Raw genomic sequence first — 11,724 nt, 5'->3', positions numbered from 1 at the left:
ACTTTTTTTAATGAGATTTTTTTTTTTTTCAACTTTGTTGCAAATAATCCCCAACTCATCTGAGTGCCATGACACTTGAAAAGGACAAGGCCAATAGTTCCTGCATGTGGTGATCATTGCCACACATCATGAAATGAGGAGGGGGCTGTGTCATGGCTTCTTAGGGACAGATTGTAATGGAAATCCCTGTATATTCGTGCCCACTGTGTCGGGCACTATGGGTCTGTAGTGTAAGCGATTACAACATGTGGGCACGGTACTGCTTGGTTGTGGGTGTGGTTACATTATAAGGGTGGAGGTTCTTGAATGGGAAATATGAATTCCTCCATTACTTGCATTTTAGACACGCTCAAGCCGCCGGAGGACACACTGTGGTCTGTAACATAACAGTCGGGGAGGTCAGCGCTCCACTCTGCAGTCCGTTCTTCTGCCCATAGTAAACATGGCGCCAGTAATATGGGACTCTACCTCACCCTGGCACCACGTGGCGACACACCCTAACCCATCAGTCATTAGACCCCGCCTCTAGACTGCTCTAATTGGCCTATGGCACGCACGTTGTGCGCTGCAGGTTAGTGTGCGCTGTGCACAGCTCGGGGGTCGTCATGGAGCTGCCGGTCCGGGATGGCTGGTTCCGGGAGACTTGCAGCCTGTGGCCGGGGCAGGCGATGTCCCTGCAGGTGGAGGAGGTTCTGCATCACCACAAGTCCGCCTTTCAGGAGATCCTAGTGTTCAAGAGGTGAGAGTGACACCTGTCACCCCGGAGCCCCAGTCCTGTCTGCTCATAGGTCACGTGTCCTCTCCCTAGCATGTTCTATACCCTGCCCATCCTTCAGTATGTCAGTCTGCTAATGGCCTATACATTACATGAATGGCCTGTGTCCTATAGAATATCCTATAGTGCAGCTTCCTATCAGTCTATGGAATATTCTATAGAAGTCACATATCACCTATGAATCACCAGCTCGTAACATGCCCTTAGCTGGAGCTGTGACACCCCTCATATTATAGAATGGTATAGACCCAGGAGTGGCCACGTGTGCTACCTGCCGAGTCACCCCCCTATGGGAGAAAAGTGGAGTCATCCTGTGTGTCTCATGGCCACAGGAAGAAGGGGTTAATGGCATCTAGGAAGTTCACATTTAAAGGGGTAACCCTTTATAACAAAACTTCCTCCTGTCCATCAGCTGATGCTTATCTCAGCAGGTTGCCTGGAAATGCTGGGAGTTGTAGTTCAGTCACCTGGTGGGTTCTGTAATCTCTTCTCATTCATCCTGAAGATGACTAGAGGACAGTAACAATACCCTCAGCATAGCAGAGCTCAGGTTGTTACATCCAGGGTCTCTTCAGCAGTAAGGCCAGCCTCAGCTTGTTGCCACCTAGTTCACTTATTCTGCTGAGATTGTCCTGTGTGCACAGAGAGCTGACTAAGGATCTTGCAGCTGTCCCTCATGGTCATACTATACCCGCAAAAGATCGCCTGTCCCTGTTTAGGCTGTGTGCACACAATAAGGATAAAAAATCTACATGTAAATGCACAAAAAACAATGTGGAAAATTCACACCAACTGGACATGTGGATTTTGGTGCAGATTATTCCTGTATAGGTGGATTTCTGTGCGCGTTGTAAAGCCACAAAAAAAAAAGAAATCCAAGCTTCAAAAAACTTTTAAATCCGTCCTATAGGTTGATTGCTGTGCAAAAAAAAAAAAAGAACAGTTTTGCGCAATTGTAGGCATTTGAAATAGACGTTCTAGTTGACTTTAATTCTTATTACAGTTATGGCACAGACTTCATGTGTAGAAAATCCGCACATAATCCTGATTGTAGCCATGTAGACTTAGGAACAGTTTAAGGCTAAGGCCCCACGTAACAAGCCGCAACCAATAAGCACTTTGGGAAAACCAAGTAGAGCTTATGTTTTTTTCTTTTGCAACCATTCTGTATACTCACTGTAATGCCAGTGCAATGTCACCTACTATTTGAGTACCAGAACTTTTTTTTTTTTAATAAAAAATTCAGCTGCATTGATTCCTCTGCTAGATGTCCAGACTCTACTTTTTATCAATGTTGGTTCTATTATGTGCTGGTTCTGCAGCTGGAAGCATCTGGATAATTTCTACAATGTGTCTGTTTTGCAGTAAGACTTATGGGAACGTCTTGGTGTTGGATGGGTTAATACAGTGCACGGAAAGAGATGAGTTCTCCTACCAGGAAATGATAGCAAACCTCCCATTGTGCAGCCACCCCAACCCAAAGAAGGTAAGGGTCTCCAAAGAGACTGCAATAGCCCAGTACCTACACCATTTGTTTAGAATACTAATACTTAGGTGGAGGCCCCACACTGCAGAAAAGCAGTGTTGTAGATTGTGCTGTGGTTTTTGAGTCAGAAGTGGACTGAGCGGAAGGGAGATAAAAGCTTCCTATGTAGTTCCCATTCTTTCTGAAGCCATTCTTGGCTTTTGGCTTAACAAAAAAGCAACTTTTCTGCATTGTGGGGCCTTAGGGAGCCTTCACACGGAGTAAACGCTCCGCTCATTCTGAACGTAAAACTCGTTCAGAATGAGCAAGTAAAAACCAGCTCCCATTGATTTCTATGAGTGCCGGCATACATGCGCTCCCCATTGAAATCAATGGGAGGCTTTTTTCGTTCAGAATGAGCAGAGCGTATACTCCGTGTGAAGGCTCGCTTAGCCGTAGGTCATTTTTCTTGAACCCCCCACTGAGAGTATAGAGTATATCCCCCAAGATATCCTACCTGTTCTCAAACTGCAATCCAAAAGGTAAAAAGAAAATAATTAGATCCTTTAGGCCCTGGTCCCACGGAGTCACGCGCCACTCATTTAGACACGTTAACACGTTTCAGAGTGAGGCGCTTCAAAACAGATCCCATTGATTTCAATGGGTGCTGGGTTACGCGCCCTACCCATTGAAATCACTGGGATCTGTTTTGAAGCGCTTCTCTCTTACACGTGTTTACGTGTCTAAATGAACAGCGCGTTATTCCGTGGGAACGGAGCCTTAGAGGAATCCATTCCATCTCCCCTTCCTTCCTCCCTCCCACATCAGTGTATTTGAGGAAAATGGTGCAGGGCCTAGGCCGCAGCAGACCTTACATCATAGACTACAGTGGAGAAGGGTAAAACTAATTTGACTTAGGACCACTTCTTTAACTTAAAGGGATAACCACCCGTTGACTGCTAGATGTCTACAAAAGGTCTGCAGACTGACAGGTGATTTTTCGCCTCTTCTTGGCCATCATATAATAGTTGTATTTGATGTCCTCCCAGGTGCTCATCATTGGCGGTGGCGATGGAGGGGTTTTGAGAGAGGTGGTGAAGCATCCGTCCGTGGAGTCTGTGGTGCAGTGTGAGATTGATGAGGTGAGTGCGGTGACCTCAGAACATACGTCTATTCTTTTCCATTTTGTGATAACCCCAATATGACTTGCATTGCAGATTTTGTTGGGTTTGCCACACAGCTTCTCTAGAGTCCTGAATAGCAACATCTGCCTAGTTATGTGGTGAAATATCAGGGACACGTTCTTCCATAGACAAATTTACCAATCAGGAGTCTAGAAAAGCTGGGTGAGAACCCCTGTGGTAACAGCCATTTATGAAATGAAGGATGTGGATGTTTGTCTTCCAGGAGGTAATCAATGTCTCCAAGCAGTATCTGCCCGGCATGGCTGTTGGTTACTCCAGTCCTAAACTCACTTTACACGTAGGTGACGGTTTCCAGTTCATGAAACAGAACCAAGACGCATTCGATGTCATTATCACAGATTCCTCCGACCCTGTTGGTAAGATTGTGTACGGGTTAAGCAAGGGAAAGTCAGACTTTGTTCTGTCCTGGTGCAAGGTCTAAGGTATTATGTTTGGTTTTAACAGCCATTTTGAATCGGTTTGGTTTTCTGTTTAAGACGTATTGGAATCAATGTGTTCTAAATAACGGCCATATGATGGATGTTTTTCACTATCATGTGAATGAACCTTAAGTGGGTGAAACCTGAGATTTGTGTGATGTGCTAGGAGTGCTCCTTTAATTCCTTCATGCACATGAGCGCTCCTGCAGAAGGCTCAGGAGCTTCCAGTATTGATGCTCTTAACACTTTATAAGCCACAATTGCGTCTTGCCACAGCATTTAAATTGTGCAGGTGCCACGGCTTGCCTTGGCAGTCCATTGCTGTCGGTCATGTTATCCGAGGCAGCATTCGGCACCCACTTTACCCCCACTACAGGCAAATTCTACATTTATGGCTGCCAGCAACTATCACTGGGGAAACAGAGGAGCCATCTATCTTAATACTCCGTTTACTATGATCTGTTTTTTCCTTATCATAACTGTTTGCTCATAGGTCCTGCGGAGTCTCTCTTTAAAGAGTCTTATTACCAACTCATGAAGACAGCACTCAGGGAGGGAGGAATCCTCTGCTGTCAAGGTAAGATTGTCTTCCTTTTGTGATCTTCCCACCAGGGCCTCTTCCTCCATTAACCCCTACTCTTTGCTCCTATTCAGGGGAATGTCAGTGGCTACACTTGGACCTTATTAAGGAGATGCACCAGTTTTGCAAGACTCTGTTTCCTGTGGTAGAATATGCGTACTGCACCATCCCCACCTATCCCAGTGGCCAGATCGGCTTCATGCTCTGCAGCAAAAACCCAGTAAGTTTTATTAGAGACATTTCTCCATTTATTCAGACTCTCGTTGCAACCATGTATCTCTTAGCCAAGGGTCAGGAGGATCTTGAAGAGACAACTACTGTGGGCACCAGGTTCAGATTGTCACCTTGTCAGCCCACAAATGATTTTAAGTGGAGAATACTAATGTGTGTGTTCAGCTTTTGTAATAATAACTCTTTGTAATACAGAACACAAATTTCCGGGAACCTGTGCAACCACTGACTCAGGAGCAGGTTGATGAGATGAACCTCAGATACTACAATTCCAACATTCACCGTGCAGCATTCGTTCTCCCAGAGTTTACACGAAGGGTAAGATTGTGTATATTACATGAAACCCTCCATTGGAGAAGGGTAAAGTCTCCAATCTTTGGCAATATTTCAATTCCCATCTTGTTGGCTCGCTTTTAGGGCAGTCTAGGAGTTGTAGACCTGCTACATGGTGGAGACAACTGCTAAAATTAGAGAGAATAATTGTATACATTAAACTCCAGAACAGGGGCAGATAATGTCATGTGCCTATATGTAAATGATGCGTCCCACTAGTCTTGCCTTCCTTATCCCACTAGTCTTTGCCTTCCCCTGGATCAACACTGTAGGGTTATAGGTTGGACTTGATGGACTAATGTCTTTATCCAACCTCATCAACTATGTAACTATGTAGTCACAGCCCCTGAAGGCTTCTCCTGTCAGAAATGTCCTCTGACCTTCCTTGACACAGGTGTTTTTCATGTGCAAGTTTACAATGGGCGAGGCATGAACTGCATTACTCAGACTGAACAAGGCTGTGTGCATAGAACTTGCTGGATCATAGTCACTTATGCAGTAAGCGCCCGAACACTACGGTATTAAAATGACAACCGGACCATTCTGGAGCTTACTGCATAATAATGGAGTGCATATGGCCATTATCTGTGTAGGAAGTGAGGCATGTAGTCCTTTTTAAGGGTTTAGTAATCGTGCATGTACATGGGGAAAATAGAACAGACAGCATCAGGATGACAATGCTGTGCTGTCTGTGTTGTCCATGGGCCCTTTGTGTAGAGTGACCAAAGACTGAGCTGCAAAAACAAAGATGGAACGCACTCTATATTTTGCTGCTTTTTCCTGCTGCCCAAACACTGATTCATACAAAAAAGTAGTGTACATGAGGCCGTAGAAGTGGATGTGCAATGATGGGCATGAAGCCTTATAGACTCTTGAATGAAATGGGTGCTGTTCTATGTAGGGTTCTCACCAGCCCAGGTAGTGGCTGCCATGTGATGTCAAACTCTTTTGGGTGTAATTCTTTAAACTATATCCTTTAGATGATGCAGTTTAAAGGGGCCTGTCCCAGTGACTCTCCTCCTTTGGAGCCCCTTCCCTTCTAACAGTATTACACTTGTCCTCTTTGTTCTGTTGAAGTCTGTTCACTCTAAGATCTGGTGTGTGTGTGATTGTCTTGGGATTTGGCTGTCTGGGAGATGCCTCTTCATTTTAACAAGTATCCATCCCTCTTCCCCATCAGGCGCTCAGTGATGTGTGACCCGTGAGCAGACACGACGTCTATTTCTTTAGAAGTCCTCGGCCTTTCAACCAGAGAACACAAGCCGCCCTCCCATGTGAATGGGACGCAGGACTTGGCCGATCCTCTTGGCTCTATTCCAATGCCGGCAACTGTGATCTGTACACTTGTCTATGCCCCTTTAAGACCTAGAAAACATGGGTACAATGTGTTACATTTTCCGCATGCATCTTCTTTCTGTCTTATTGCTTCTGTTAACCCTTCCTGAAGCAAAGCTCTGTAATCCCATTCACTTATCATACAGTGGCTGCTTCTGCAAGGGTTAACTTGAGGCTGCCAAACTTTTGTCTACTCCACTTATTGCCAGCATTGTCATTATCATGTATGTTACATATATCTATTTAATACAATACCAATGCTAATTCGACCTACAAGCTGCTAGTATTCACCTTTCCTGATATTATGGGAAAGAACAGTGGGTCGTGAAATGTTTCCCCTCCCCCCTCAGCCAGCAATGGTTCATATCTGTCTGCTTGGCCAGAAGGTTTATCAATTGAAGTGGAGGAGTATGGGGAGGATGAGATTTGCCTTGAAGAGAGAACTGTAATCACTGAATGTTACCTGTCAGTAAACAGATCCCAATATAGCAGTCGCCCTCTGTCACTGCATCTTGGTGATTTGTGGCTCCTTATATTGGTAGGAGTAATAATAAACCTTGGCTGCATTAGTTACTTCCTCTGTGTCTCTTCTATATCGTGTATTTTCTGCCATGTTGGAAAAAAGATAAGGTGTAAATAATACAACGTCCTGCTTTATATTAAAATGTTGCTCACTTAAGCCTGTTATTGTGCAGATTTCATTAGTGCAGTCATGTGGTCGCCTTGGTGAAAGACCCTCAGAATTAGGAACAGAAGTAGCAAGAGGGCAGAGGTATCAATCTACTTAGGCAGAGCTAGTGACCTTAGGAATTCAGACCTCCAAGTTGTGATCCGGCTTGCCAGAGATTTGCCTGCTTTTAACCCCTTATTCCCTCCTTGAAATTAAAAAAAAATAAATAAATTGGAGGTCTGAATTCCTAAGGTCACTAGCTCTGCCTAAGTAGATTGATACATCTGCCCTCTTGCCAGATTGCTGCTTCTGTTCCTAATTCTGAGGGTCTGGAAAGAATGATGGTAAGTAGACCTCTTGATGAACTTTATTGGCAGAAAGTATGTAACTGTTCTGAGAATGAGGGCATGACAAAGATACTTTAGATAGGGCTGAGGCAGTAATGAGCAGTTTCCTAAAACGATACTTCAGAGATGACAGTGGAAGAGGTTTAGAAAGATCCCAAGATGAAAAGAGATGTCCGACTAGTGATCTGAGATTTCTGATGGCCCTGAAAAATCTTCAGACTAGAAGCTGGTTGGAGAAAGAACCATTAGCCGAGGTATTGATGGCAGAAGAAAGTAGTTTAAAGCTCTTGTCAAATTCCTGTTAAAGGAAATTAAGTAGGAAGGGAAAAGATGCTGAAGTATTCGTTTGGGAACGCTAAGCCATGAATTTTCCCCAAATTCTGTCACATATATAGTTATGGGTCTCTTGGAGGCCAACATGGTTTGGATGACTTTATTAGAAAGTTCCTTATTAGAGATGAGCGAACACTGTTCGGATCAGCCGATCCGAACAGCACGCACCCACAGAAATGAATGGAAGCACCTGTGACGCTGACTTTGCCGATGGCCGCCTGGCGTCACAGGTGCTTCCATTCATTTCTATGCATGCGTGCTGTTCGGATCGGATGATCCGAACAGTGTTCGCTCATCTCTATTCCTTATCCATCAATCTTTGTTGTTCAGTCTCCATCCCGCCGGCTGTAGGAATTTAAAGTCCAGTTGGAGAAGGTTGTTCTACTTCAGGAGATCTTTGTGAACAGGAAGTTTCCAGCAATTCTTCCCTGCAAGATGTACATCTCCTGGCAAAAACTATGGAATCACCAGTCCCTGAGGATGGTTCCTTCAGTTGTTTAATGTTGTTGCAAAAAAGCAGATCACAGCCATGAAAAAAAAACTAAAGACATTTCATATGGCAACTTTCTAGCTTTAAGAAACACTAAAAGAAATCAAGAAAAATAATTGTGGTAGCCTGTAACAGTTAGATTTTTAGAACAAGTACAGGGAATAAATAATGGAATCACTCAATTCTGAGGAAAAAAATATGGAATCATGAAAAACAAACAAAATAACACTCTACCACATCACTAGTACTTTGTTGCACCACCTCTGGCTTTTATAACTGCTCGCAGTCTCTGAGGCATTGACTTAATGAGTGATAAACAGGACTCTTCATCAATCTGACTCCAGCCATTTCTGTTGCCAGATCAGCTTTGCAGGTTGGAGCCTTGTCATGGACCATTTTCTTTAACTTCCCCCCCAGATTTTCAATTGGATTGCAAGCCATGACATTGACCTTATGTGTTTTTCTTCAAGGAATGTTTTCAGTTTTTGCTCTATGACAAGATGCATTATCATTTTGAAAAATGATTTCATCATCCTCAAACATCCATTTGATAGATGGGATAAGAAAAGTGTCCACAATTTCAATGCAAACCTGGAAAGAATATGCAAATCTGTCTCCCAAGATGTAAATAGGGAGAAAGTGCCTCTGTTATTCTGACCTCTATAGGAAGCACCCTGAACATCATGCCCGACTTTCCCAGAAGCCTTTACTGCATAATGTGGGATTTTTACCAATTTAGTCTCTCAGCTACGGACGGCCGTTTCGGTCTGGTTGGACCTCATCAGCACAGCGTAGAGAGAACTGACTTGGTAGAAGTGAGAGACCAGATTATGAGGATAATGTCACTCCTTAAGGAGAGACCACCTATTAGGTGTGTGGAGACTTATACAGCCATAGTCGCTCCACTGTAAGGGATCATGGGAGGAATATGCAAATCTGTCTCCCAAGATGTAAACCTGTGCATTTATTGAAGATTTCATAACAGCCATGTCCCCAGTGCCTTTACCTGACATGCAGCCCCATATCATCAATGACTGTGGAAATTTGCATGTTTTCTTCAGACAGTTGTCTGCATAAATCTCATTGGACGGCACCAAACAAAAGTTCCAGCATCATCACCTTGCACAATGCAGATTCCAGATTCATCACTGAATATGACTTTCATCCACAGTCCACGATTGCCTTTCCTTAGCCCATTGTAACCTTGTTTTTTCTGTTTAGGTGGTAGTGATGGCTTTCTTTTAGCTTTTCTGTATGTAAATCCCATCTTTGAAGAGTGCTGTTTATCACTGTTTATCAGTCAATACCTCAGAGACTGCGAGCAGTTAAAAAAGCCAGAGGTGGTGCAACAAAGTACTAGTGATGTGTTGGAGGGTTATTTTGTTTGTTTTTCATGATTCCATAATTTATTCCCTGTATTTGTTCTAAAAATCTGTTACTGGCTACCACAATTATTTTTCTTGATTTTTTTAGTGTTTCTTAAAGCCAGAAAGTTGCCATATGAAATGCCTTTAGTTTTTTTTTTCATGGCTATGATCTGCTTTTTTTCTACAACATTAAACAACTGAAGGAACATCCTCAGGGACTGGTGATTCCGTAATTTTTGCCATGGGTTGTAGAAGCAGTGGAAACCAGGCCCTCCTTGGCCAGTATGTGGATATGAGAATTGCCTGAGTGTGATCTTGTTGGATTTTCTTGAGGACCCTCACCATGATGGGAATCGTAGGAAATGTATATCTCCTAGGATTCTAGGACCAAGGAATTGAAAGTCTGTTCTGAAGATGGGGTGATTCATCCGGTTGAGGGATGCAAATCTTTCAACGTTCTTATTGACAGTTATCATGGTATCCAGGGAAGGCTTAACCAAGCTGAGATCTATTTGGTTGAAAACATGCTAGATGAGGCTCCACTCTGATGGACATATTGTTTCTACTTAACAAATAGACCTTCAGATTGTTGAGCACCACCTTAAATAGATAGCTGAGAGAGTGTGAATGTTTCTCTGCCCACTGGAGTATCTTCCTAGATTCACACTGAAGGAGACCGCTCTTGGTGCCTCCTGCTTGTTCAGGTGGAATACTATAGGGAAGTTGTGTAATTGGACCATCACAGCCTTGTGTCATAGGATGGGATGGAGCTGAACAGTCTTAACTGGACCAATTGACCTGAGCTGAGCTGCCCTGGTGTCTGCATTGAGGACCACCTGTGGGACATGTGCAGTGTCCCAGAACAAGATGTTAATGTTCTGTTTAAAAAAGTCATTTTGTCACCATATTATCTCTTATATTGTCAGGTGGTAATCTCTAATGCCAGCCATTCTATTTGTGTGTTGTATATTGTATTGCATTGCATTACTTAGCATACAGTTAGCATTGTTTGCAGCAGTGTAAGGTTAACTAGCTTTGCACCTTGTTTTATCTTTGCAAACCCACATGTTTTGCAAACCCCACATGTTGTAGCATCTTGCAAACTTCAGTCACATGTTTTGCTCTCAGCCTATAGGAGCACAAGCTGCTTCTAGGGCAAGCTGAGACTTGTTCCCCAGTCTAGCCCCTGCGTTCACAGAGAGAGGACTGGAGAAGAGGGACTAAGCCTGGCTTCCAGCCAGTCCTCATGTCTGCCATCATTGCTCCAGGCTGGTCAGAACCTCACATGGGCTACATACAGCTACCAGTCCATCCCAACTACTGAATTCCTGCCAGTCCACACCTGGGAGATCATCTAAAAGTCTATTCCTGTTCTATTGGCCTAAGCCAGAGGAATAACCTGTTGGATAAAGAAGTCCTCTGCCTGGATCCACGCTTCTCATGGGTTCCCCAGCTGGATCTAACCTATGCGGCTTCCACGTCATTGATTCACGGCTTTAGCACCCTGCAATAGGGCATTGCTCTAGCACCTATTCTGTAAGTACTCTCTTGCATCACATTGCACAGTATAGCCAAGCTGTGACATATCTCCCAAGGTAGAGCTAAAACTGCACTGGACTGTATATCTAATAACTATTGTCTACCCCAAATCTGTATACCTGCCATTGTAGTGGATATGGGACTGTGACTGAAGTGCTGCAATTACATGTGATAAGTGTAAAAGCTATACTGCTATTTGCTACTAAAGAGACTGTGATATCTGTACATTGCATGCACAAGTGATCTTTCAAGTAAAGTTCTGCAAAACCGTTGTTACTGGACTCTTTGTCACAGAAGTCATTCCAGCCTGTACACTGTAGAAAAGTAACAGCTAAAGAGAAAGAAAAGGTACATGTATGTGACAGGGGAACAGGGTTGTATGCCACTTAGGCCTGTGACATAACCGTGACTACTACCCCCATCAGCCCTGGACTACCATCACCACCGTGCACCCCCTTGTTTACCACATCCCCCTTTTTCATCTGGCGTCACGAACAGGATTACGGCTGTGAGCCAATCCTTCTACTCATTCTTATGCTTTGAAACCCCTTCATCTGGGAAGTGATTTTTGTGGCTAGAACTGTCATTTATTGCAAATACTGTTACTGTGGGCTAAAGGACTGTGTTCTATACAA

General features: G+C 43.8%; 1 protein-coding gene across 1 annotated transcript; it reads left to right on the top strand.

Moving 5' to 3' along the window:
• Window positions 1-573: 573 nt before the first annotated feature.
• On the top strand, window positions 574-7,032 carry SRM (spermidine synthase). Its single transcript, XM_075279951.1, has 8 exons — window positions 574-739; window positions 2,141-2,261; window positions 3,290-3,382; window positions 3,648-3,801; window positions 4,358-4,441; window positions 4,519-4,664; window positions 4,871-4,993; window positions 6,189-7,032. The coding sequence occupies exons 1-8, from the start codon at window positions 606-608 to the stop codon at window positions 6,204-6,206; spliced, it is 873 nt and encodes a 290-aa protein (XP_075136052.1). The 5' UTR covers window positions 574-605; the 3' UTR covers window positions 6,207-7,032.
• The last annotated feature ends 4,692 nt before the right edge of the window (window positions 7,033-11,724 follow it).

This window comes from Leptodactylus fuscus, chromosome 6 (assembly GCF_031893055.1).
Source record: "Leptodactylus fuscus isolate aLepFus1 chromosome 6, aLepFus1.hap2, whole genome shotgun sequence".
NCBI lineage: Eukaryota > Metazoa > Chordata > Amphibia > Anura > Leptodactylidae > Leptodactylus > Leptodactylus fuscus.
The sequence above is the reverse complement of the archived record's forward strand: the minus strand, read 5'-3'. Positions and strand labels throughout refer to the sequence as shown.